This window comes from Gymnodraco acuticeps, unplaced genomic scaffold (genome assembly GCF_902827175.1).
Source record: "Gymnodraco acuticeps unplaced genomic scaffold, fGymAcu1.1, whole genome shotgun sequence".
Classification (NCBI taxonomy): Eukaryota; Metazoa; Chordata; class Actinopteri; order Perciformes; family Bathydraconidae; genus Gymnodraco; species Gymnodraco acuticeps.
This window is the reverse complement of record NW_022990238.1, coordinates 6,380,033-6,407,840: the sequence shown is the minus strand read 5'-3', so window position 1 is coordinate 6,407,840 and position 27,808 is coordinate 6,380,033. Positions and strand designations below refer to the sequence as shown.

General features: G+C 42.6%; 2 protein-coding genes and 4 non-coding genes across 7 annotated transcripts in view; 5 read left to right on the top strand and 1 right to left on the bottom strand.

Annotated features, from left to right (window-relative positions):
• Positions 1-841: 841 nt before the first annotated feature.
• rpl3 (ribosomal protein L3) lies at positions 842-5,136 on the top strand. The gene is made up of 8 exons (XM_034219854.1): positions 842-988; positions 1,775-1,967; positions 2,326-2,494; positions 2,834-2,969; positions 3,418-3,867; positions 4,277-4,372; positions 4,557-4,676; positions 5,013-5,136. Exons 1-8 carry the CDS (start codon positions 986-988, stop codon positions 5,055-5,057), a joined length of 1,212 nt encoding a protein of 403 aa, XP_034075745.1. The 5' UTR covers positions 842-985; the 3' UTR covers positions 5,058-5,136.
• LOC117548891 lies at positions 1,286-1,416 on the top strand. The gene has a single exon (XR_004569384.1). It is a non-coding gene; the product is annotated as a small nucleolar RNA SNORA54 (small nucleolar RNA).
• LOC117548894 lies at positions 3,256-3,347 on the top strand. Its single transcript, XR_004569387.1, has one exon. It is a non-coding gene; the product is annotated as a small nucleolar RNA U83B (small nucleolar RNA).
• LOC117548890 lies at positions 3,968-4,097 on the top strand. The gene has a single exon (XR_004569383.1). It is a non-coding gene; the product is annotated as a small nucleolar RNA SNORA54 (small nucleolar RNA).
• Positions 4,803-4,933, top strand: LOC117548892. Its single transcript, XR_004569385.1, has one exon. It is a non-coding gene; the product is annotated as a small nucleolar RNA SNORA54 (small nucleolar RNA).
• Positions 5,137-19,975: 14,839 nt separating the features above from the next.
• The window catches only part of cacng2a (calcium channel, voltage-dependent, gamma subunit 2a), a 58,422-nt gene continuing 50,589 nt past the window's right edge, over positions 19,976-27,808 (bottom strand). For both annotated transcript variants that reach the window (XM_034220251.1, XM_034220252.1), the window contains 2 exons: positions 23,150-23,290; positions 19,976-21,968 (listed from right to left, as the gene is read on the bottom strand). In XM_034220251.1, the coding sequence (XP_034076142.1) occupies positions 21,433-21,968; positions 23,150-23,290 (677 nt within the window). In that variant the 3' untranslated portion in view covers positions 19,976-21,432. The remainder of the gene's footprint in view (positions 21,969-23,149; positions 23,291-27,808) is intronic.

Below are 27,808 nucleotides of genomic sequence, written 5' to 3'. Positions count from 1 at the left end.
TAACCATAGTTTGTAACTATTTGGGTCTACAGGAAACATCCGACAGGGTTCTGTAATTATTTTTAATTTGTATCTTTTAACTTTTTAATTTGTTAATGCTATTTTATTTCTATTTCTGAAATATATTGGACTATTTATTTCTGTGTCTTAGTTTCTCTTATGTACATTGCCTTGTGTTTTATTATGCTACTGCAACGCAAACATTTCCCAAATTGGGATCATTAAAGTACCTACAGTCTATCTATCTATGCAATAAGAATGAAACAGTTGAACACGTCTTTTTGGCACGCAGGAAAAATACGCAACAAAGAAAGGAAATGATGAGAAGGCTAAGGATAATGGGAAGAGTTGAAGACAACATAGGACAGGGGTGTCAAACTCAATTTCATCCCGGGCCACATCAGCATTATGGTTGCACTCAAAGGGCCGGTTGTAATTTTAATTATATAAATATACATATGTAAATATATAATATATATGAAATAATGTATTCTATTACATTGTTGGCCCTGCATTGGATTATTATCAGTTCTGGTAATATCTTCCTAGATAACTACGTCTGAAAGCAGAAATCTAGGGCAAATAATTGAAAGTAAATATTCAACAATTACACCAATTGTATTGTATATTATGTTCTTTGCAAGCTCTTGCGGGCCACATAAAATTAGGTCGCGGGCCAGATTTGGCACCCGGGCCTTGAGTTTGACACCCCTGACATAGGATATTTGGAATGTGGAGAAAGCATCAAGGGGAAGGAAATCATATTTGCTTTCCTAAGTACGTCCGGTCTGATAGAAAGAATCTAGGAACAGTAGAATCCAGAAGGAGGCAGTAATGTAACAGGGTGCACTGCAAACTGCCGTAAAAGACCAAGGAAGAAGACTTGGGGTCAGACGGTAATCTCGCCGATTCCCGCGATATTGTTTCTGTATAAATAGAAGCGTCATCCCTTACGTAGATCTCTTTCAATCGGACTGGACACAAGATGGTGAGTTTACCTTCCTGCGCTCTGTTTAGGAATCTGTTACACATCTTAAGCATCCGTTGTTTTAATTAAGTTTAGGAACATTGGATGACTTGTATGGAACATGTATACCAATAGAAAGGATATATTTGTTTTCATTGTTTTAGTATTCAGTATTTACACTTGGCTACACCGGCTGCTTTCAAAATGGCAGTCAATGAAGGCCGCTACTTTATTTATACTTGAGTAATTCCCTTTTTAAACGACATATTCTACAATAATCCTAACGGATGTCAAATCTGGTTTCAATGGATCTTTTCTCCGCACTGTTCGTAATCTGGCTCTTCTTCAGTATGAGTATGTGGTTCCATTCCAGTGCTATAGTGACCCCATTGAGGCAGGGGCGCAGTGGCTGTCTGTGCTTGCTCCCTGTTCACTCTCTGGAGACATCTGGCTCTGAGCCCACACGTTGTATTTATTAAGTTTAAGAACATTGGTTTTCTTTTACGAAAAATACCAATAGCATGTATATATTGGTGTTAACTCTTTCCGCGTCTTCCTTTTGGTGTCCGACAAGCGTGCACATGTTAAGCTAGCCATGCTAACAGCATGGTTAACTTTAATTACATTGACCTGTATTCTAACGCAGATTTGAAACTTGTCCACTATTATATTAGAACGCATATCTACTTACTTACGTTATTCCAAATACGACCATGCTGTATTTCAGACCCTCTATGTTTAATGTTGAGCTAGGCCGCACTTAGCTCTGCGGATGAACCAGCTAACTTTACTCTATCCTCCCTCAAGTCTCACCGTAAATTTTCGGCTCCCCGCCACGGGTCCCTGGGCTTCTTGCCCCGCAAGAGGAGTCGTCGTCATCGTGGTAAGGCGAAGAGCTTCCCCAAGGATGACCCCACCAAGCCCGTGCACCTGACGGCCTTCCTGGGCTACAAGGCCGGCATGACCCACATCGTCCGCGAGGTCGACCGACCTGGCTCAAGTGAGTGGACTCTGAGTTTAATTTTAAATGAATTTGCAACTAACTATTATAGATCAATTGTTTGGTTCTGAAAAACTATTGAGATGTCTGTCAGTCCAAAGACTCAGCTGTGATGTAGAAATGGATATTTCCTAATGGAATTGGAGAAAAGCTTTTCTGCCCATTGCATAAAATACTCAATACTCTTCTGTGATCTCAATACTGCCTGTGATGATCCCCTCGACGGGCGGACATAATGGGTTTTATACCCCTTGATGAATGTCGAGCACTGAGCGCAGTCTATACCATATCATAAATACTACAGCTGTCATAAGTCTAGGAAAGTTCTTCATATCTAAACTATTGTTTTCTATTGCAGAGGTGAACAAGAAGGAAGTGGTTGAGGCTGTGACCATTCTTGAGACCCCTCCCATGATTGTGGTTGGAGTTGTTGGTTACGTCAGCACACCCCGTGGCCTGCGTTCCTTCAAGACTATCTTCGCTGAGCACGTCAGTGAAGAGTGCAAGCGCCGATTCTACAGGAACTGGTGAGTTGCTACAATACATTTAAATGACTCATTGAAGCAGTTAGTTGCCCAGTGAAAAATGATAGACTCACTCAGTGAAAACACAGGTCTAACATTACGGTGCCTCCTGTGGCAGCTCCGCTCAGGTGCCATGTGCCCTGATGAGCTCCGGGCTCCTCTGGCCAGTGGAAAGTGCTTCTTAGAAACTGTGCCATGAGCTGAAATCCTTATTAGCTGAGAATGCACCCCTTTCCACATGGATTGGGATGGCAAGCAGCTATGCACTGTGTTCTTCCGCTGGCCCTCTTGGGTTATGAAGAACCTGTGCCAACCTCTCTGTCTCCTCCTGTGGGGTCTCAGGTACAAGTCCAAGAAGAAGGCCTTCACCAAATACTGCAAGAAATGGCAGGATGATGATGGCAAGAAGCAGCTGGAGAAGGACTTTGGTTCCATGAAGAAGTACTGCCAGGTTATCCGCATCATTGCGCACACACAGGTTAGTAAAGCTCATGATTACAATGAGGTGTTCATTTTCCTGCTTGTTGGCCTGTCACCATAAATGCATTTTTTTGGACAATGTATTGTCCCAGAAATGACTGGATTACACGTCATTATCATTTTAAGACCTATTTTTTGCCACTAATTCAATGGCATAATAAAACAATTTTAAAGACTTTACTTTCTCAAGAATTCTGGTATAATGTAAATCCCCCAATATTGGGCTAAACGAAAGGTCGATATTGCACGATAAATCCAAGTAATTGTGACAGGCCTACCTGCTTGTCTGTCAGTGATGAGACCACGGATGATTGCACCAGGCATGGTGCCCGATAAACATGAGGATACCTTCCAGCTGCCTTCCTTCTGAGACTACAAAGCTGTTTCACTTGACATGGAATTATGATTTCCACAGTTCTGAAATGCATTTTATTTCTTCTGTTTAGATGCGCCTGCTGCCCATTGCGCAGAAGAAGTCTCATCTGATGGAGGTGCAGCTGAACGGAGGCAGCATCTCTGACAAGGTGGACTGGGCCCGTGAGAAGCTGGAACAGGCCGTGCCTGTTAACAACGTCTTCACCCAGGACGAGATGATCGATGTTATTGGCATCACCAAGGGTCACGGATACAAGGGTGTCACCAGCCGTTGGGGCACAAAGAAGCTTCCTCGCAAGACCCATCGTGGTCTGCGTAAGGTTGCCTGTATTGGTGCCTGGCATCCTTCCCGTGTTGCCTTCTCTGTGGCCCGTGCTGGTCAGAAGGGTTACCACCACCGAACAGAGATCAACAAGAAGATCTACAAGATTGGCCAGGGCTTCCACACCAAGGATGGCAAGCTGGTGAAGAACAATGCTTCCACAGAGTACGATCTGTCAAACAAGAGCATCAACCCTCTGGTAAGTGACAGTCATGGAAATGAAGTCATTCCCTTTTTAAAAAGACCTATTCTACAATAATCCTAACGGATGTCAAATCTGGTTTCAATGGATCTTTTCTCCGCACTGTTCGTAATCTGGCTCTTCTTCAGTATGAGCTGTGGTTCCATTCCAGTGCTATAGTGACCCCATTGAGGCAGGGGAGCATTGGCTGTCTGTGCTTGCTCCCTGTTCACTCTCTGGAGACATCTGGCTCAAAAAAAAAAAATGTATACCAATAGCATGTATATATTTGTGTTAAAGGTTTCCGCGTCTTCCTTTTGGTGTCCGACAAGCGTGCACATGTTAAGCTAGCCATGCTAACAGCGCGGTTAACTTTAATTACATTGACCAGTTAGAAGATGTGACTCACTTTACTTCTTTTTTTTAGGGTGGATTTGTCCACTATGGAGATGTGACCAATGACTTCATCATGGTTAAAGGCTGTGTTGTGGGAGTCAAGAAGAGGGTGCTGACTCTGCGCAAGGTAAGGACAACTTGCAATGCTTCATATGAAACATGTTTGACTGTTCCAGACTAATGTTGGGTGCCCCTGGTATAATTTAACTTGCTGAGGTGGGAGTCAATTATTCTAAAGAATATCTTAAAATAAAATCACTGACTTAGTTCCCAACACAAATGTTAAACTCGGTTTCTTTTTGTATTCCCAGTCTCTGCTTGTGCAGACCAACCGTCGTGCCATGGAGAAGATCGACCTGAAGTTCATCGACACCACTTCCAAGTTTGGCCACGGCCGCTTCCAGACCATGGAGGAGAAGAAGGCGTTCATGGTAAGAGTTTGTACTGAAAGCTGTACAAAAGCATACCTCTGCATCACATTTATTTTCTTAGTCTCTAAGATCTGTATACTTATTTGTATGCACATTTTGCCAGAATACCATGCAAGTTTATTTTCTCCGCACTGTTCGTAATCTGGCTCTTCTTCAGTATGAGTATGTGGTTCCATTCCAGTGCTATAGTGACCCCATTGAGGCAGGGGAGCAGTGGCTGTCTGTGCTTGCTCCCTGTTCACTCTCTGGAGACATCTGGCTGCTCTGAGCCCACACATGTGCATCATTCTAAAGTATAGCCAAACAATTGATAGTCTCTTTCTTGTTATCTCACAGGGACCACTCAAGAAGGACCGTATCACCAAGGAAGAGACTGCTTGAAGTCCTCTACCGTCTGTGCTGCTTTGACTGTCGCAATCATTCCTGTACTGCAGCTATTTAATAAAAAAACAAACTCAAAGATTGTTTCATATCCTTCTTGTAAAACATTATACTGACAAAGTTGTGGACATAACTTATTGCAAAAACATATTGAAAATGTGTACGTATAACTGCATTAGGAGTTGTGCAGAGGTGAGGAAATCTGGTCAGCGTGTGATGCTCTAGCTTGCTCTTCAGTTGGAAGTGGCAAGGGATTTTGTCAAGGTAGTGAAGTATATGAACCTGGCAAGAAGAAAATATGATGCTCTTAACCCTTGTTATGTTCACATTTCGCACCCTTTGGTAATGTTCGGGTCAAATTGACCCGGGACATATTTCAGGGTTTTAAAAAAAATACAGAACTAAATTCAACATGCACAATTCCATATATATATAGTCTTGAACTCATTCCCCAACAATATGAATGAAATATATGATTAGTTTTTGAAAATACTCTTTGCTAGATCAACTTTAACAATGGAAGTGTCCATCGTTTTTTGTGATAAAAATTTAATTTATGTTAAAAATATACTGTAATAAAAACTAGGTTTACATTTTGCTCATGCTTTTCTAGGACAAATGTAAATGAAAATTGTTTTCATTAATGTTTATTTTTAATCTGTCATATAATCAAAGCCCTGAAGGAATTAAAGCAATTGGAACACAAGAACCACACATCCAAGTATTTGGCTGTGAAATAGAGAGAATGAAACATCCATATAAATGACATAGAACAGATATAAACACTAAGCAAATGAAAACAATTAACAGTCACTATTCATAAAATACAGTATATCCGAAAAACATTGAAGTGACGCTGCAGAACATGTGAGTCAATGGGCAAGTCCGTTGACTCACACATGATGTGCAGAACTTCTTCGTGTGTGTGTATAGCACAGATGTACTTGTTGCAGTTGCTGAATGTAGTCTGTGTCTTTGAGGGTCCACAGACCGCACAGCTGGCTGTGGGGGTCTTCCAGATGCTGACTGTGGGGGTCTTCTTGCGGCTGACTGTGGGGGTCTTCCAGCAGCTGGTTCTGAGTCAAGTTCATCTTCCAATTTGCTGTCAAATTCTGAGTTTACCTCCACATTATCCTCATCTTCAGAAATGTCTTCCTGTCCCACTTCACCGTGTTCCTCTAATGCATTCCACTCACTCTCATCCATTATTAGCTCCAAGGCTCTGAGCAGAATATGTTTTGGCCATTTTGCTGGTAGATAATTGTAGTTCTGCACTACACTGTTACTACACTGAGGTTATGTCTCTGTTTAGTCCCTCCTCCAGCGTGCAGGTGCGAGGGGGGACAGTGCGAGAAAATGTAAAATGTGTATACATTTCTGGAAGATCTAAAATGTTTATAATGTAGGATAGTTTTGTGTACACACTACAAAGGGAAAAGAGGAACAAACAGCTTCTCTATGCATACGATTGTGTGTGTGTGTCTTTAGTTTGTGTGTTTCTGTGTGTGTGTGTGTGTGTGTGTGTCTTTAGTTTGTGTGTTTCTGTGTGTTTTTCTCTGTCTGTCCTGGTATTGTATCCGGGTCAGATTGACCCGAACCTCTTATGAAGGACATAAATGCGGGTGGGCATTTTTTCATAAGTGGAAAAAAACCAAAACAATTCCACATGTCCTTCACAATAAATAAGCCCCGGCCATTGAGTTTCAGGTTGAACGAAAATATCCTTGTATTTTTTTGTATTCATTGAAAATGGAAATCGGGTCAATTTGACCCGAACACCACACAAGGGTTAAAGAAAATGGCTCCTCAATTTAGATTTGGATCAGTAATGCTTTTATTAGTTGTAGCCTATTTTCCTGCAGATACTTTATAAAACGAATCAAATGGTTTTGCTTAACATTTTTTTAGAACCGTTAAATTCATATTGGCCAAAATAATACCCCACCATCACGAGGGCCTCTCCTCATTTAGGGGTTTATTCTAAATCCGTGACTATTTAAGGTCATGTTTTGTTTGTAACCTCTGATTTTGAAAGACATTGAAACTGTAAAATTACAATATTTCTGGACTGGTTGAACTTCAGTGAAAATATGACCTCAAATGTGTACTCTACTACGACAGCAAGACACTGGGTGTTTCTCAATGACGAGGACGCTTCCTTTGTAGCACATGTACCTCCGAGTCGGATGCTTCAGAAGCGAGGCAAGAATCCTTCCTAGCCTCGGAAAACGAAGAATGGTGGAACAGGCTAACGGGTGTGCATCATATGCGAGGCCCCGCTTTAAATGGAGCGCGATTTCCGGCAAAGATTTTAAGACCGGAGTCTACACATGTGCAGCCTCGAAATTTCCCGCTACAAAGTACGCCGGCCTCGGTAGAATTCCAAGTATACTGGACATTGGAACAGTCTTTGGCGGCACTCGATGACGTATGCTTGAAATAGTGGCTCTTGAGCAGCCTTCCTCGACATTGAGAAACACCCACTGTTTAGCTAACCGTGTATGTTTTAACTGGCTATATGTCCTTGAGCTTGCATTTGGCTGACATCAGAACTCTAGCAGTCACAGTACGGCAATTAAGCCCCAACATCATCCATTCTGACTCATCACTGCCAAAACTAAAAGCTCCACTTCAGCAGGTAATGAGGAAGACCCTGAGAGGTCTCCACAGGCCATTTAGACATCCTGCAAAGCGCCTCTCTGAGACGTCTCTGCATAATATTCAGCACTCTTTGCAGAAATGTGGATTTCCTAGGGATTTTCAAGGTCCCTCCTACTTTCCATTAACCTGCAGTCAAGGGAGTTGAAGGACAATTGTTCTCAGTTGAGCAACATTTCAAGAGATAATTCCTCTACCAAAGCAGAAAGTATCCTTTACTTGTGACAAACGAAGTCCTGAATAGAGATATGCACATGTAGCAGCAGCAGCAGCAGCAGCAGCAGGGTGAAGCCTGTGTCCCTGTGGCCAGAGGACAGCCATGGAGAGAGCCCTGCTTACATCACTGGCTCCAGAGCTGTGACCTCTGCCCCGCTGCAGAGCTGCAGTTCAAAGCTCCCACACAGCCCTGCTTTACATAATGCCCCCTCTGCTAAATGTGACCGTTAAAAGTGCAGAATTATGTCATTAATTGCTCCCGCCGCCCCATTCAGGTGGCTTTTGGTGTCCCAGCAGGCGCTCTCTTTATGGCCCTGTACATCTGCTCAAACAGCATCTCTGTGCACTTTTCATAAACGCCTGTCTGCACCATTCCCCGCTATTAGTTCAGTCCTCCATCATCTCAAATGAGCTCTCCTCAGAGCCAGGGCCCAATGAAGCAGGGGGTACAGGGGCACAGACTTTAAGAAGTGGGGGGGACATTTTACTCCACAAAAAGACACTGTTATTTATTATTTCGAACTGTTATAACAAATGCTAAACAATGAGCTTTTTATATGGAATAATACCAACCAATATCTGCTATTTGTGTCCTTTGAGTTCAAGACACAACGACTGAAACACAAATTGCTTTAGTGACACAGCTGCTTTCTTATTGTCGTCATTTTGTGTCCTTTGGGGTATTGCAAAATGTTTTGGTTGTGATTTTAAATCTCAAAACCGCTACAGTATCTGTCAGGCAGAAACTTGGGACAAGTAATTTGACTGAAACCTTAAAACTGAACTAACTGACTGCTCGGGTTAACTTTGATTTAAACATTTGTAGAATACTAAGAGCTTTATTGAGTAGGTGTAACTGTATTAAGGGTTAAACTCATAACTTTATAACTTAGGGTTTAATGTAATTGTAAAACCATTGGGCCACTGAAAAGACACAATATCAACTCAGGAGGGAGCCAGTCTTTCCTTTTGAGGGCCACCAGCTGCAGAGAGTTAACTAATTAAAGGGGCGTGTATGGAGTCAGATTTGGGTCAATATTCTAGCGCGTAAAACAAGCTACTCACGAGCGGGAAATGTGCTTTTACACGCGCATAAAATGACCCTCGCACGCAGATTAAAAGAGAGACAGCCCTCTTGCTTGCTCGCGGGAGTATCAGCCTCGCGGAGTCTATCTACGCGCGCGTGAAAAGTTTCTGGCACTTTGGGGCGGAGCCACTGGACTTTGATTGACAGCTGCCAGGAAACCCGGAGTTGCCAGGTTTGATAAATGCCTGAACTACCAAGAGCCGAGGAGTGACGGCAGCAAAATCAGTTGGACGAGATTGAATGGTAAAGTTGTCCATACAAAACTATTATATTCGTAAAGTGTACAGCTAATATATATATATATATATATATATATATATATATATATATATATATATATATTTATATAAATACATTTTATATAAAACAATATATTTTTGAGTGGGCTGTATCTGTCGAAAATTGCTAGCTACTGTCTGCTGTATACTCTTAGAAGGGATGTGTCAAAAATGACACAACATGTGTTGAATTTCAACACACCTACAGAGTGTGCTCAGGGACAACACGTGTTGTGTTTATTTATGTGGAAATCATTTTTACACACAAAATGTGTTACATGCCCCTAACACACAATGTGCACATTTTACACATTGTGTGTCATAAATGTGTAACCAAGATGAACACACTCATTTGTTATTTCTGCACATTTTGTGTTATATTTCTTTAACCAGAATTAACATTTGATTGTGTTATATCTGCACATTGTGTGTCAATGACGATTACTGGAAGTACCAGGTGGTGGATATGGTTTTTATTAAAAAAATCGAATGCAAGAATACATTCATTGGACATTTATTTACAAGGATTTCATTAGCACAATATGTCATTAAGAAAATAATTGTTAACATTTAAAAATATTAATATTTGTCTAATTCATCAAATGTTGACAGAATAGATCATTCATAAAATCACACCTAAAAAAACCTTATACCTTGGTTAAAACAAACTTAATCTTCAGCAAAATATTGTTGTAAATGACTTTCAGCTGAGGGAATATAGTGATGAGATTCTTCGCAAGGACCACCTTTTCAGTGTTGGATGGATAATTAAGGATAAAAATGAATGACAAGTGAGCTATTTATTTTTTATTTTTCAAAAAGAATACAACAGTTCTAGCATACAAATATTACAAATATAAAGCAATTGGTTATAAAGAATGTCCTTTTGTATCAAGCAAATAAAAAAACAATTTTTAAAACCAATTATATTTATATATATATATATGCAATTTTCGACAGATACAGCCCAAAAATATATTGTTTGATATAAAATTCATTTATATATATATATATATATATATATATATGCAATTTTCGACAGATACAGCCCACTCAAAAATATATTGTTTTATATAAAATTAATTTATATATATATATATGCAATTTTCGGCAGATACAGCCCACTCAAAAACATATTGTTTTATATAACATTTATTAATTAATATATATATATTAGCTGTACACTTTACGAATATAATAGTTTTTTATGAACAACTTTACCATTCAATCTCGTCCAACTGATTTTGCTGCCGTCACTCCTCGGCTCTTGGTAGTTCAGGCATTTATCAAACCTGGCAACTTCGGGTTTCCTGGCAGCTGTCAATCAAAGTCCAGTGGCTCCGCCCCAAAGTGCCAGAAACCTTTCACGCGCGCGTAGATAGCCTCCGCGAGGCTGATACTCCCGCGAGCAAGCAAGAGGGCTGTCTCGCGAGCGAGCGAGCGCAGAGCCGCTCGCGGGGGTTTAATCTGCGCGCGAGGGTCATTTTATGCGCGTGTAAAAGCACATTTCCCGCTCGTGAGTAGCTTGTTTTACGCGCTAGAATATTGACCCAAATCTGACTCCATAGGCGTGGCCCCACAGCTGTGAGAACTCAGCAATCAGGTGTCCATTTTTAGGTAGCACTTTTCCTGGAGCGTCAGACAGACGAAGACTGACAAAGACAATTGAGTCCTGCTGGAGTCAAAGACTGACAAAGACAATAGAGTCCTGCTGGAGTCACGAGGGTGGCAAAGAGGAGGCAAATCCTACTTTGATTGAACTAAGTATCGCTGGTGTTTTATAATATTTGGTTGTTTAGCCCCTCATGCTATAATCATGTGTATTTTCTCCATTCCTGTTCATGTGTCTTCTCGCAATTATCACTGGCCCCGTGTATCTCGTAATCGATATAACCGGCCTGCTCTCGTCTATCCCACATGCTCCACTGACATCCAACATCTAGTTTCAGGCGGCCTGTGGAACTGCCAGTCAGCTGTTCCTAAGGCTGACTTCATTTCTGTCTACGCTTCCCTGCAGTCTCTGGATTTCCTTGCTCTCACTGAGACGTGGATTACTCCATCCAACACATCCACCCCAGCAGCTCTCTCCACAGCATATTCCTTCTCCCATACACCCAGACCCACAGGCAGAGGAGGTGGCACTGGTCTCCTGCTCTCTCCCAAATGGAGCTTTTCCCTCTTCAAGCTACCTAACTTCACTCCTTCCACCTTTGAATTCCATGCCGTCACAGTAACCCATCCTATACAATTAACCATTGTTGTTCTCTACCGTCCACCAGGCGCCTTGGGGGACTTCTTAGAGGAATTAGATAATCTCCTCTCACACATCCCTGAAACTGGCCCTCCCGCTGTACTTCTCTGAGACTTCAACCTCCAGACAGGGAAGATAGACAAACTAACATCTCTGTTAACCGCCTTTGCTTTCTCACTGTCTCCATCCCCACCAACTCATAAAGCTGGCAATGTCCTTCATCTCATATTCTCAAGGAACTGCACTACTTCTAACCTCTCTGTAAACCCACTCCACACATCCGATCACTTCTTCATTTCATTCTTTCTACCCCTTTCCAAACATAACGAACTAATCTCTTCTCATCCTGCACCTGTCCGCCGTAACCTTTGTTCCCTCTCCCCCTCTACCTTTGCCTCATCGGTGCTCTCAGCCCTCCCTTCCTGTGACTCGTTCCAACTCCTACCTCCAAACTCTGCTGCAGAAACTCTCCTCTCTACTCTCTCATCCTCTCTGGACTCTCTCTGTCCTCTCACATCTCGGCAGGCTCGTCAGTCCCCTCCTGCTCCCTGGCTAAATGACGCACTGCGTGCTAATAGAACCGTCCTTCGGGCAGCAGAGCGGAAACGGTGGAAATCCAAACACCAAGACGACCTCCTAACCTATCAGGCTCTCCTCTCCTCTTTCTCTGCTTCGATCTCTCAGGCAAAAAGCACTTTCTTTCAAGATAAGATCCAATCTTCCTATTCCAATCCCAAAAAACTATTTTCCATCTTCTCCTCCCTCCTGGACCCCCCCCCCAAAGCCCCTTCCCCCTCCTCCCTTCTGTCAAGCGACTTTGTTAACCACTTTGAAAAAAAGGTTGATGATATTCGCTCTTCTTTTTCTGACTCACCTTTACTCACCACTGGGTCACCAGACCCTCCTTTCACCCACACACTGACCTCCTTTTCCCCTCTCTCTCCAAGTGAGGTTCTTACCCTCATTACCTCTGCCCGCCCTACCACCTGTCCTCTGGACCCTATCCCTTCAAACCTCCTTCAGACTATCGCTCCTGATATTCTACCGTTTCTCTCCCATTTCATCAACACTTCTCTAAATTCTGGTCACTTTCCAAACAGTCTCAAGGAGGCAAGAGTAAACCCTCTCCTAAAGAAACCCACTCTCAACCTGTCTGATGTTATAAACTACAGGCCTGTCTCTCTCCTCCCGTTCCTGTCTAAAACACTTGAACGCGCTGTCTTTAAACAACTCTCCTGTTATCTCCATCAGAACAACCTTCTGGATCCGCACCAGTCTGGTTTCAAGGCAGGTCACTCCACAGAAACTGCCCTCCTTGCTGTCACTGAGGAACTGCACACTGCTAAAGCAGCCTCCCTCTCCTCTGTCATCATCCTTTTGGACCTGTCTGCTGCATTCAAAACGGTAAATCATCAGATCCTCCTTCGCACTCTCCAAGAACTTGGAGTTTCAGGCTCTGCACTTTCCCTCATCACCTCATACCTCAAAGACCGCACCTACAGGGTTGCTTGGAGAGGGTCGGAGTCCAACCCTTGTCAATTAACTACAGGGGTCCCTCAGGGCTCTGTTCTTGGTCCCCTCCTCTTCTCCATGTACACAAACTCGCTCGGATCAGTCATTAACCCGCATGGTTTTTCATACCTCTATTGTTTCCCCGACTCAGACTGCAAGGAATCTGGGTGTGATCCTAGATAAGAACCTGTCCTTTACTGCAAACATTGCTGCTACAACCCGCTGCTACAGATACACGCTTTACAACATCAGGAAGATACGTCCCCAGCTGACCCAGAAAGCGACGCAGGTTCTGGTCCAGGCTCTCGTCATCTCACGCCTAGACTACTGCAACTCCCTCCTGGCTGGTCTACCTGCATGTGCCATCCGACCTCTGCAGCTCATCCAGAATGCAGCGGCTCGTCTGGTCTTCAACCTTCCTAAATTCTCCCACACCACGCCGATCCTCCGCTCCCTCCACTGGCTTCCGGTAACTGCTAGAATCCACTTCAAGACAATGGTACTTGCGTACCATGCTGCGAATGGATCTGGCCCTTCCTACATCCAGGACATGGTTAAACCGTACACCCCAGCACGTGCACTCCGCTCTGCATCAACCAAACGGCTCGCTGCACCCTCGCTGCGAAGGGGACCCAAGTTCCCATCAGCAAAAACACGTGGGTTTGCTGTCCTGGCTCCAAAATGGTGGAATGAGCTCCCCATTGAAATCAGGACAGCAGAACGCTTACACACCTTCCGGCGCAGACTGAAAACTCATCTCTTTCGACTCCACTTCGAGCGATAGAACTATTAACAAAGCACTTATATACTAATAAAGGACTGGCTTACCTAAAGCACTTGAAATGTTTTAGCTCTATGAAACCTGATGTACTTATATGATTCTGTTTTCTTCAAGTTTGTATTTTGTTGGTCGAACGCACTTATTGTAAGTCGCTTTGGATAAAAGCGTCAGCTAAATGCAATGTAATGTAATCTTACCGTGGTAGAATTGTATCTCTTCGTCTTCATTTTCTGTAAATTTGAAGTCTTTGGGGTCATATTGCACCATTTGTGGTCATTGCGCTTCACTTTGTTGTCATTTTGCATCTTCTTTTTGTTTTGCTACATTTTGTAGTTAACTTGCAGCATTTTGTGCTAGTTTTGTGTCTCTTTTGACTTTTCAACATGAAATGGTTAGTCACTTCCTATAGAGGTTTGGTTCAAGTAGGACATTCAGTAATTCATTCATGAGACTACAAAGCCAACTATCACCAGGGACCATTGAAGCCAGTATATTATGTCTCTTTATTTTATTTATTTGTGTGTGTGTGTGTGTGTGTGTGTGAGTGTGTGTGTGTGTGTGTGTGTGTGTGTGTGTGAATATGCAGTGGAACCTGAGGTCCAGTCCTGGGGTAGCAGCTGTTGCTAGTGGGACAGCAGCCAGGAAACCAGGGTGCATGCTGGGACAGCAGAGGAGGGCCAAGCACTTGATTTATGTGAGTGTGTGAGAGCATGTGCAGTTGCTTGTACGTGTAAATAGGTGTGTGTGTTAGTGTGTGTCCTGGCATGGTTGTCAGCCGGCTGGCACAGAGTCAGCGGTGGGCCGTCCTGCAGAGTGAGGGAATGGGCTGGGTGGTGCTGCAGCGTGGCGTCTGACAGGAGGACAGACTGTCGGAGGGGACGACCACACACACAGCGTCATTATTACACACGATGGAGGCCACAGCCTTCGCTACTGCTGGTCTAATGGGTGAATATCTCACTGCTGGTGTACTGTTAGGATCAGCTATTCTGCCTGGACTAAGTGGAATACAGCTGTAGTGGTGGATTATGGAATACAACATATTTAATATGCTATCATTTTAGCACACACAGACACATGTAAGAGCATTTTAATGTAGTTCTTCAATATGGAGCCAATTTGAGATGTTCTTTACTACTGGGTAGATAAGTAATATAGCACTGCATCATTTCATATACATATCACCGCATATCAAATGAACAGACATTCATAAAATAAAACACTATTTTAGGTGAAATCAAATGCACCACACGCTGCTGCAGGTGGAGGAGCTGGAGATGCTCCAAAAATAAATATATTTATGTTACGTGGATAAATGGCTTTAACATAACTACCCAAGTAGACGTTCAAAAGCATATTCGACATTCCCTGCTTTGTACACTAGCACTGAGAAGGAGTCTAGTCACAAGTCATGATTTAAACATGTAAAATCCCAAAACAAAGTCAATCACTTACATTTGTTCTCCTGCCAAGCATCATTTAAACTATTTCTGAATCAAATAATTCCATCCATTAAGAATGTAACATAGGATCATGCTTTATGCAGTAGTCCTCTGTGCCTGCGTAAAGGACAGAGGATCGGAGCGTTCCTCTGGGCCTGGCAGACTGCAGCTCCTGCACCCCTGCACTGTGGCATCAGTATTCCAGGCCCGTCCGTGGACACAGCGTTCCCTGAGCTGACGGAGGCCGCCCTGCACTCTGTCTTCCATCACTCCACCAGAGGGCAGAGCACGACGCTCCATTTGCTTCACGCATCCCAGAGCACTTTGTGTGCTGTAGCCTACTTCGGTTCCTCCTCTTTATCTTCCCTTCTCTCTTTTTTGTTGAAATGCCCTCTATTCAGAGCTGGATTTAAAAGCTTCAGATGATTTGTAAAATAGCAGTGACATAGCTCAGACTCTTTGGTCCATATATTTTTTATTCAGGAAATGGTTAAGCTTCGTACTGCTTGTATCAGCAGAGGGGGGTGATGTGAATGTGTCATGTCAGACTATGTTTGCTCCAATGATTTTTTCTTTTTCAGTTGGTTGACCGTGCTTATAGCTCTCTGTTGCCATTCAACTCTGCATGACCCAAAAATAACCCGGGGTTAGCGCAGTCAGCAACTGTTCTCTGGTCAGCACAAACAACAGACAAACACACACAGACACAAACACACACACACTCTTATACATTCCAGATTCAGTGTTTGCACGCACAGAAAAAAGATAAACATTCCTCTGACCAAAGATCCACACACACAAACACATATTTCAGGTTGCATTTTGTTTCCATTTCAGCTTTGACAGTGCATCTCTTCAGCCTTCTTCTCAGTTAACTTAAAGTTTGCTGTAGCTTTCGGAGGGCCCACACTCTGACTCTGTCGCAGAACGTTGTCCAGAGAGAGGTAATTTGCTGATTCGATATGAGGTTATTTAAACTTGCAGCCTGACAGAAACGTAAAGCCAAGCACAGGAACAAAGTTCACAGCCAAAAGAGGAGACAGGGTGTTCCTCATGCCTCGACTTCTCCCTCAGATACCTTCCCTGGAGTGACCCCACCCCAACATCTACCGCTGGGCTCAGAGGAGTGAGTTAAGGTAAGCAGGAGAACAGGCGGTCCTGGGGCTGAAAGTTAGTTTCTTCTGAATTACTGACATTGTTAATCCTATTGACAAAGTTAAAGTTTGAAGAGATTCAAGGACGCTTATTAGGCACTACATTTACAGTGATTCAAGTCAAGTATACATATACTCACCCACTGAGGTGTTAATAAAAGTTAATGATGCTTGCCAAAAAGTGGCCGTTCAACTTTTTTTCAAAACACTTCAAATGCTAAGGGTTATCATGGCCCAGTAGCTTAGGAAGGACACTAACATGTCAACAAAAACACACAATATAATGCCATATGAGAGGTTTTCCGCTATCCTCTCTCTTTCCTCTCGTCCTATATTCAATACATGTCACTGTGTGCCCTTGAGCAAAAAGGGCATGGGTATCTGGCATTACGGGCCCCTCCCCGACTGGGGGGGGGGAAGCTGTCATTAGTTCCGAGAATATCATTAGTATTAGCGCTGGAGTGCCGCCTGACCCTCTCTGACATCACTACAGTGTCCAACTCTGTCAGACTGCCAAGAAATAAATATATAAAACGGCTTTGACTCTTCAAGGGCATGTCTCACTTCCTCTGGACTCTAGCTCCCCTCTGTGATGGGCCAGAGGAAGAAGAGGAGGAGGAGGAGGAGGAGGAGGAGGAGGAGGAGGAGGAGGAGGGATAGTTTCTTCATCCCACACCTGCACAGTGAATCAACCAGTCAGGTGCTGCTGGATAGACCATAAACCACATTAATGACACTTGCACCTTTCAGTCCAGTGTTGTTTCATATTTTAAGATATATTGTGTTGTTAGTTTTGCTTTTAACCATTTCACCAGCTGAAACTACATCTTATTGAAATTAGGAAAATTAGCACTCCAACTTCATGACGCATCATGTTTATGCATTTTAAACTTTTGTGTGTGTGTGTGTCATTGATCTGGCCATTGTCTTTCGCAGCATTCACAAACTGAAGCACCACTTACACATGGTGAACAATAAACTACTCAGTTAGGTTTGGTAAGTTTAGAAATGTAGATGTTATATGCTGTTTGGTGATACCAGGCCTGTGGGTTTACAACTGTATCCCAGAATTTTTTTTGTTTTACACGAACCAATGCCCGAGACCACTTGAATCTTGAATATGGAACGAGGGCAGAACTTGTCTCCCAATCTGTGGGAGAATTTATGTTTTTTTACACAGCCGTTTACCTGCTGTTTCGCAGATCCAACCTACAGCTAAATATGTGCAAAACATTACAAGAGAGAAGACAGAGAGACAAGTGGGGAGGATATGCCTAAGAGGAGGCGAGGCAAGGTAGAAAAAGCCATGAATTATTCATTGCTGAAACATATTAAAAATGAGATTCAGACACCTGCACAGAGGCAGGTGCTTCTTTATGAGAAAGCCAGTATCTCTAAGCCTCCTCCCCGACACACACACACTTTCTCTTTAGTGTAATCCGGGCTTGTAGAATGACTTCTGCTTATGAATTCTGAATAAAAATGACTATACATAAAAAAGCCCTATTCATTTAAACTGCTTCGTTGACATATTTTCCCTCTCAAATGTATGGAGAGCGGCTTGTGTCAGTGAACTCAGATAATGGCAAATCAGGATCTCAGCACTTTTTCTAGAAACTTTTTCTTATTTGACAAATCTGCTGGCCTAACATGGAACATCATATATATATTATCAAACAGATCTGTATACATGCTTTGAATCCCTTTATTTTGCTAAGAAGGACCTCTTTTTGCACTCAACACATTTATAAAACACACCACAGTCCTCAAGTAGAGAAGAAACCCCTTTTGTCGCACTAATACATTGGCTTTGTATATCTGCATATGTGAGCACTGTGTCACACATCACACACTCAGCGCAGTATGTTACCCTGAAAGCCTGGCTTTTAGGGCAACAGTGTGGAAAGGTGTTGGATGTTCTCTCTACAGGGAAATTGCCGGTAGAATAAACCTGGTGTTGTTATTGCAAACCTGTGTTTCTTTCTCACGATTGTCCTAGAAAGACTTCACGACTGTCTGTGTTTTACACAATGTCTTCTCCGAGGCTTCTTACCACGAAGAGAGAACACAAACAAGCTCACTGGTGTTTACAAGAGCTTTGCAGCCAGCATCAAGTAAGACTCCACTAGAACATTATATTCAATTTGAGCCTTTACATACGACTTATGTATTAGCATTACATGGAAAAGGTACATGTCTTATTAAACATACTTAAAGGCAATGTTGTAGGCATAATTCTTTTTTGGGGTATTTCTAGCCTCCAAGGAAAGAACTTTTTGAAAAATGGCAGAATATATTAAACTCAGCCGTATAACTGGCAGGAAGTTGAGGTTAAAATGTTTTCTGACTCTATTATCCCACTTGCAGGCACAAACTCATCTCCACTTTAGGAGTTTCATCGGGTAAGTAGTGATATTTTCGGTGTGTGACCCCCAGTGGTCGATTACAGCGTGTTATCACCATTTTACAACAACAGGCAGAGGCTGTGGTTTTATGTCTGACAGCTCAGCTTTTATTTGTATGGCTGTATAAAGGCTGATGCCAATATATTTTAGAAAGAAGTTGTCAAGTGCCAATATTATGTGTCGATATTCAGTGTGTGGAAATATTGGCCATTTTCGAGCCCAAAACTGTTTCTTTACGCGTTTCTTCGTTTCTGTCTTTTTAGGATTGGTTATCAAATAGAAGCACAAGAGCACACACACAGACACACAAGATGGCTGTGAGGACTCTACTCATATGATGCTTACCCATGGAGGGAAGTCACCAAGTACATTTACTCAAGTACTGTACTATTTCGAGGTACTTAGTTGAGTATTTCTATTTCTGCTACTCCATAACATTTTGTAAGCAAATACTGTAATTTTTGCTCAACATTTACTTGATAACTTTAGTTTCTAGGTACTATGTGTATTACAATTCTAACTAAAGTGATAAACACATCAGTGCATCATTAATTATACAGTCATATTGTGATATTCTAAGAGGGGGCATACATTTTTACCTTACTGGGGTTGACATTGTTGCTATGTATGAAGCATTCTTTCTAAAAAGATTTGTTTGGTTGACTAATACATAAAAAAATGGATGCACTCCAATTGACAATAGGCATATAATGGGAAAGTAAATGAATAGCACCTTATCCTCATTATCACCAAACTTTTAACTTTTAACAGTCCTATATGCAAAGTATGCAACAATCTTTTTTTTTAAGACTCTAGGATTTGCTTGTTTCATGTAAGACACTGGGTTTGCTCATTTTTTTTAATGGACTCTAAAAATCCTTGAAATCAAACAATCTGGAACTGAAAAGTGTTTGTCAATCACATCCACACTGAGGTCACAACTTATGATGTAAGTCACAAGCATAATTCATTTGAAGGGGCTCATTTTGAGGACTACTGGTTTACTCATACTGCCGTTCTGTAAAAAGGAAACAAAATTGTAGATCTGATGATGGGACAGACATAAATGTTAGTACTTAAAAACAAGAACGTAATATATGTTAAAGTGGGTTAGAGACACGCAGTGAAACATGGTGATTTGTTCCCCCTAGGGTTCGTATTTTATTCATCAGAACTTGATGCATCCAAGTATAGGATCATTCGGTTTTGGCACCTTTAAAGAATCATTTTAAATTGAACAACACATTAAAAATCAAAATAAACAAAGAAATGACTAAGGCTGTGTGAGTTTTAAAAATAAAATACATACATACATATATTTATATATTTATAAATCAATCAACCAAACCATTTAAAAAAGCAGTTTTGTTCAATGTAGATTGTTTGTTTTGTCTCACAAAAGCAATAAGATAAAATGAACTAAATGAATAAAAAATAAGAAAAACACACATGAAAACATTAATACTTTAAATTTTAGCGTCTTTGCTTTTTTTCCCCTTATAATAATTCACTTTTAAAACTTAAGTTTCTCAAGAGCAGATTTGCTGTAATTTTATAGCATGCATTTAATTTCTGAAAATTGTCACTTAGCTTTTCTTGTACTATTTTATATTTAACTTGTTTTTATTTTTGTGTTTGGCGTCCTCTTCTTTTCCTTCCCTCTGCTCCTTCCTTTTTTTTGTTGAAGTCGTGTTTGGAGTCTTTGTGAACTTTGACCCCTTTGGTTGGCTCTTTCTGTTAAGGGGTTCAAGTCTCCCATTACGACCCCCCAAAAAAAGAAAGTGAACAGGGACTGAGAAAAAGACGAGAAGGTTCTATTAAAAGAATAGATATTATTCTACTGTTGACTGTCTGTACCTGCCTCTGGTGGCATCAGTCGCCGTGTACTGCTGCTACCTGAAGCCCCTCCTCTTGTTCTCAACCTTCAAATGAACAGATACTAAAAGAGTCATTTCTCATCTTACCAACAGCACTTGGTTAAGTTAACTTGTTTTTTTTTTGTTTTTTGCTTCTGTAAAGAAGCAGAACTCTTGAAGAACTCTTGATTATTAACGTAATAATTTATTTATAAAAGTAATACATATATATATAGTACCTTTGTTAGAGATTACAGATTGGGCTAATTCTTACTGAATCCCAAACTGTAACAATTCACAGTTTTAATGCAAAAAATGAACAAATGAGTCAATAAATAAAGGAGGTGTATATCTGAGCGGTTGGCTTGCTGAGGGGGAGCTTGACATGTTGACAACATGTGGGGCAAAAGTGTCAAACCAAACGGCAATGAAATCATGAAATCTTTATCTCATAAATGCCCTCCCGCCCTCCCTTTCAGTGCCCAAAAACCTCATAAACAAACCCTGTGCAAAAAATGACAGATCTCACACTCTGACCCATTCTCACTGTTCTGCCATTCAATCCAGGGACACAGCAGATTGTTGAAGCTCTCTCAACAATGGTAATGGAAAAGTCATGCAGCTGAACAAAAAGAACAAATGTCTATAAACATGGAAATCCATCTTCTCCTGGGGCGGACTGCACCCACAGGGGTTCCCGTGTCTCCCGCTCTCCGCTGGCCTGTGTCGACTCCCTCATACCGGTGTGGTGCGGCGGTTCGCTGTGTTGGTCTGGCTCGAGTCTTTCAGGTCCTTCTGGATGGAGTTGTGGACTTGCAGGAAGGTGTGGTCCCTCTCAGAGTTGTAGGTGGCGGTGGGCGTGCCGGAGGACTTGAGGGTGTCCCGGGGAAGCGTGTACATGGAGATCTCTGTGGATGGCAGCGCGCTGAAGCCCTTGAGGCCCACAGGCGAGGTGTCACGGGAGTGTGAGGGGTCTGTGGAGCGGGAGGAGGAGCGCGAGCGACGCCTGTAGCGGTAGCGGTAGCTTGGGATTCGCGTTATGGCCGAGCCTTGGAGGTAGTCGGCTGCACGCGCCCCTATTCGGAGCTGTCGATGCCGGTCGATGAACATGTGCACGGCCAAAACGCCCACCATCTCAGCCATGATGAAGGAGAGGGCACCGAAGTAGAAGGACCAGCCGTAAGAGTAGCTGTTCTTCTTCGAGTCGCTTTTTGAAGGGTCCCCCGCGTTGGCTGATATGTACACAATGATCCCGATGATGTTGCTCAGGCCTGTAGGGTTGGGAGGTAGAAGAAGAAATAAGGAGAAAACACAATGAAAACATGACACAAAGTATCAGTCAGAATGAGCTCATAGTTATTATTAGTGCATGCTTAACTTATTACGCAGTATCATACCAAATATGTTCTGATTCATGCACTGTACACAGTGTACTAATCCTGTCCAACTCCCCATCCAACATGACAGATCTGAGTCTCCTAATCTTTGCCCTTACAGCGAGAAACAAGGCGACTTCAATTTTTGATGCAGACCATTGGAGACAGACATAATCCACCACATCATGCATCCACATATATATTTACTCTGACTTGTTAGTTAAGTCACACATGGAGAAATGTATGACATGGTAATTCTGGGGGGATGAAATGTAGGGAAAGTGTGTCAGGGACACAATATTTTTAGAAATGAGTCCCAATGGATGGCTTTTAGCCCAGCAACAGGATCAAGAGAAAAGAAAGGAGGACAAGAGAAGGAAGAATAGAAGAAGTTACTTGTAGCTGCATTTCAAGAGGCAACGAACGTGGCCTTTTGGATTGATGTGATGGTATATTGTTGTTTCTGGAGAAGTAAGTAACGACACCTTCTCATTGCTTAGGTTTTGCACAAAGTCTGTGAACAGCTCACCTGGCTCTTAAGGTAACAAAAACTCCCTAACAACACCTCAAAACGTGTTTGTGTTTAACAAAGAATGTATAATGTGTTGTGTGCTTAGGAGGTGTTCGGCAGATTTTGTTACCTTTGGACAGTGCTTGCTTTTCCCCCTGTTTCCAGTCTGCGGTCTTAGCTAAGTTAAACGATAGCTGGCTGTAAAATTAGGCTACCATTTTTTTAATAAAAAGACTGTTTTAGATATTTTGTGTTGATTTTGAAAGCTGCTTTTCGTTGAATAATGAAAGTATGTTATTGTGAAGCCGCTGCAGATAAAGGTAAGTAAAAGTAGAAATATAACAGTGTAGAAATTCTCTGTTAGCTGTCAGATGAAAATACCGTAAAACACATTATTTCTCTCTGAATTGTAGTGGATTAGAATATATAAAGTAGCATAAAATGCCAACCATGATGTAAAGTAACTCTTAAATATTGTATCTATCACCAGGTCGTATTAAAAGACACAATTTGCTTGCAGACCAAATGATTCTCTTCTGTTTTCACTTGTGTGCACTTCACTCACCTGCAGACACAAAGAAGATTCCTGCGCTCAGGATGATGTTATGGCGCGCCTTGTAGAACTCACTGGCAGCTATACACAGGCCTCCCATGAAGAGCAGGATGACACTGAGGATGGGGAAGATGCTGGAGGCTCGCACCGCACCTGTATAAATCAGCGGAGGATGGTAAAATAAAAAGGGGGGAAGGAGAGCGAGAAGGGAGAATGGGATGTGATTTTGGTGTTGAGGAGAACAGCCAAGGGTAGAACAAAGGAAGAGGGGAAAATGGCAGCGGAGGGTGCAGGGATAAAAGAGAAGATGAGTGAAAAGAAACCAAGAGAGGAAAAGCACATTAGAACCCATTTCAGCATCTGCTCCTCATGTGTGAGCACATCCTAATCAACACCCCATCAGGCCTGTGAAAGACTCCATCAACACTGTCTAGTGAATGTGTATCCCCACAGTGAGCCTGTTACCCAACCTTATGTAATAACACCGCTTCCCTCTCCCTCTCTCTCTCTGTCTCTGCACACTTGTCCGCAGCCCACAGAGCTAACTGGCTGCTTTATGTAGCATCATGTGAATGGCAACAAAAGTGCTCTGGGGCTCTGGCATGTATATGAGCCAGGCCGCAGTGCAGAGGGATAAAGCCTGCGTCCTTGAAGTTAAACAGCGTCCTTGCAGCTAATTATCAAGAAGCAAATACTTCTAGGGATATGATGTTGCTTTTCGAGGTCAAACCAGGGTCGAAAATGAGCTGTGCCCTCATGTGTCAGGTACAATGAGAGTCATAGTGGAGTTTGAGAAAGCAGCCGGTTGTTGGGGGGAAAAATGAGGAAGCCTTTCATACTCCACCCCCCTCCTCCCCCTTGCCTGTTTAAAATGCACATTTAAACTTTCATCAGGCTGGTTAAATTTTCACCACTTCACCTCATCTCCCCACATGAATGCCGCCTCAGCACTATAGCTTCTTCCCAAAGTGCTGACTCCGGGCTGGGTGGCTCTGCACTGAACTCGGCCGCCTGCATCTCCACAGGGACCCGCCGGCTCTCCTGGCGGCCCATCTGCCCGCCTGTACCTGCTGCCACTCAATCCCCCCCCCCACCCTTATTTCTAACAGAGATCCACTTATCCTCTACCCCCACCCAACACCCCAAGGCTTTGTTCCTCGGCCCGACTCAGAATGATATCCACCCTTATCCTACAGGTGGGCGATCAACAGATCAATCACCGCTCACCCTCCATTGGGCTCTCAACAGTCACCAACAACCAACAGTAACAGCTTTTGTAAGGTTCACTAATGAAACAATAGGATAACTGAACCACTGCACTGATTGGCATAATATAAAACTCTCCTGCTTGAGTGTGAAGTACATTCTTGGCTTCTTACATGAAACTAAAAACGGTTTCAGAGGAATCTATGGGATACATTTAGCTTGGAAGTTGCATAGTATGCTTTGTGAACTGTATATTCAGGTGCATGTATGAATATTGCACCCATTCCAAGTGCATACTATAAACAGGTTTTTTGTGCATGTTGCTAAATGGTCTTAAAGGTCCCCTATTATGCAAAATGCACTTTTTGATGTCTTTTATAGATAAATATATCACCCCGGTGTGTCAAGAGAATCACAAAGTGTCTGAAAATATAACCCTCTCTCTGTTCCTCCTTACCCACATCTCTAAAAACGAATCAGCCCTTTAGTAACATGGCTATGAGGCATGGCTACAATGGGTGATCTGTTTAATATTTTGAGCAAAACACTTCAGAGACATGTTTTGTATAGATATGGCCCTATAATATATTGTTCAAATATAGCATAATAGGTGAGCTTTAAGTACGCTGACATCATCTGTTTGTCTGGAGTAGATAATTCAACAAGTACTGACCAGACTGCCATGTAATTTCATACGGTTACTTGTGTTTCCCCCAAGGCAGAATACTAATGATTATAGTGACCCTGTGACCTTTCTGCTTGTAACATCACCAGGGCAAAACCTTTCACTTGTGTACACAAAAATCTATATCTCGTGGGGACATTGGTTTCAATTCCAGCAGGCCCATTTGTAATTCCTAAAACCTTAGATACAGAATATTTAATTCAACATGCAGCATGGGATAACATTTAGTGTACACTTGTGGTTGAGGAACTAATGGTTCTCCATACTTGTGTGATTTATTTGAGTAATACAATTAAAATGACATGTAATATGGCTAAAGGAAAAACTCAAGAAATATTGTAGTAATTAATATACAAACAACCTGTTCTATCTTCATATATGTGTGTTTTTATGTATGAAACCTTTAAACTTGACTCATAAGAGCAGCGTTTTTGACCTTACACCTTAATGCCTCTGCTGCCTGTCACACCTTCGTTTATCATGTCATCATTCAACATCATGATGTGCTTATCGCTATCTTCAACCTTAATTGAAACAGCCCCTCATCTGAGCTCATATCTTTGTGATGAAGAATACTTTTTAATGCGGTTACTTACCATCCTTCATATTTCTAACATCTATCTTGCCGTGTTTTGTCACTGAGCATGTCTCAGTTATTATTTTTCTCTTACTTTTAATCTCTCACTTAATTCGCACTCATTAAAAGCACAAGATGATTTAAAGAGAAAGTGTCGTCTTGCCCTCCCACCGTTTGTTTCTCCCTACACCCTCCCTCTTGCGACCAGAGGGGATTGTGGGGTTTAGGGTTCCCGGTGAGGTGAGATGATTAAATATTAAGTTGTCCTGAGAGTTGACCCTGCTCCTGTGTCCCGCTCTTAATGCATCACTCTTCCTAAATTCCCCCTCCATCCTGGTAACCCTGAAGATATTGACACGGCCGTTCCCAGCCCATTACCTGCGGAGAGGGCACCGGCGCTCTTTTTTCATCCATCAGCTTCATTTGTAGAGACAAAGACAAAAGAGGGATGGAGGGCCAGACCAAATGTATCGATTGTTGACAGAGGGGGTGTTAAACAGTGCCAGATCTCAAGGTGACACTAAAGTTTAAGAAACCCCAGAGGCTCCGTTGTGGGCAAATTTAGAGAGAAAATGGTTAAAACTGTTAACTTTATAACTTAAGCGCATCATCTACATCCTGTATCATTTCACCTCTATTTAGACCGGATTACAGTGAGGTCAGTTTTCCTTTTTTATTTTGACAAAGCAGCGGACAGTCAATTATTATATTCAATGTTGTATTCAAAGCTGTCTGTTTTAATTCCCACTTCTCTGGTACTATACATTTTTCGTATGAACATTCATGTTTTAGCAGAACATTGAAAAAGTGCAGTGACCTTCACCGTGACCTCTGAACATTCACTGCGCCTATGCCCTGGATCGGGCAGCCGTGTGTCCAAGCAGCTTGTTGCTGGGCTGCCGGGAATTGTTGGAGGAAGACGGGACAATAACTATGCCCCGAGGCAGTGAGGCTGCTTCTATCCAAGAGGCCACCTATTTCAAATCAACACATTCAGGATGTTTCACATCTTTACTGAGCCCCTGTCAGAGATTTGGATCCTGCCTGGAGGGATATTTAGGCACAGCAGGAGCCCGGAGGGAGGCAGGCAGAGAGACTGACGGTCTGACAGATAGACAGGGACGTGTCTCTGGACAGGTGAGTGCAGGAACAAGTCCATTACGTCACATGCACAATGTTGATATATCAAGCTGGTGTGTGCCTTTTATTATGTTCTAAAACTGAATAACATCAACTGTGATAAAAAGGTCATATCTGGACCACATTTCTTTGTCAGACAATGGCTTTTATTCAGCAGTAAACAAGTACTCTTTACCAAAAAAGTACGACTTTACCGACTTATTGTGCAAAGATAGCCATTCGCGATATATTGAAGGGGCAACTTTAGTGATATTTGTTACACATTGACAGTGGATATATCCTACAGGAGGGCTGCTGAGTGGCGATGATGTCAGTCAGGGTGACATTATAAAGTACGTTAGGGCTGCAGGGAGGGCTTTTGTTCTGGGAAAGAGCAGTGGTGATGCTCCTGTGTGGTAAAAAGCTGTCAATCTCCAGCTGCTGGAAAACAACGAACCCATCCAAATGAAAGCTTTGACCTCGGTGCTAATAGCTAATGACAGCAGCGACCTCCGTAGCGTCTTGTGTTTCTCAAGCCCTCGCCTCGGCCCACATGAAAGGATGCTCGAGGGAGCTCTGTGATTAGCTGCGAGGTCACCGTTTTGATTTGGGCCGAGGTCACAATAACAGAGTGGCGCATCTTCTGTTTCTCCCCCCCCATGACACCCACATTCATGTGACACCCACTTTGGCTGAACACCAGGTCTACACTCTGACGGTTACTTAAACTCTCAATTTTATCGTGTTTTCTGGTAATTATTTGGCCATTATGACAACTCAGCTTCCCTTGTTTCCAGTTCCTTTTTATGTATCCATGGCAGTAACGTCGGGTTACGTATGGTAACCCTTGTTATATTAGCACAGGCGGAGCCCTCTACTGGACTCTATGGGTACTACCTTACCCTGCGAGCATTCTCCCACTGAGACTTCTATAGACGTAGCCGGCCTTGGACGGGCCTACCTGAATGCGCGCGCATCACACCGTATAAAAGGAGGCCTCACCTCCTGACTATCATCCTACACCTCTCTTCAGCGAGCGGAATAGGACAGACAGTGCCCTGGGTAGAGGGCTCCGCCTGTGCTA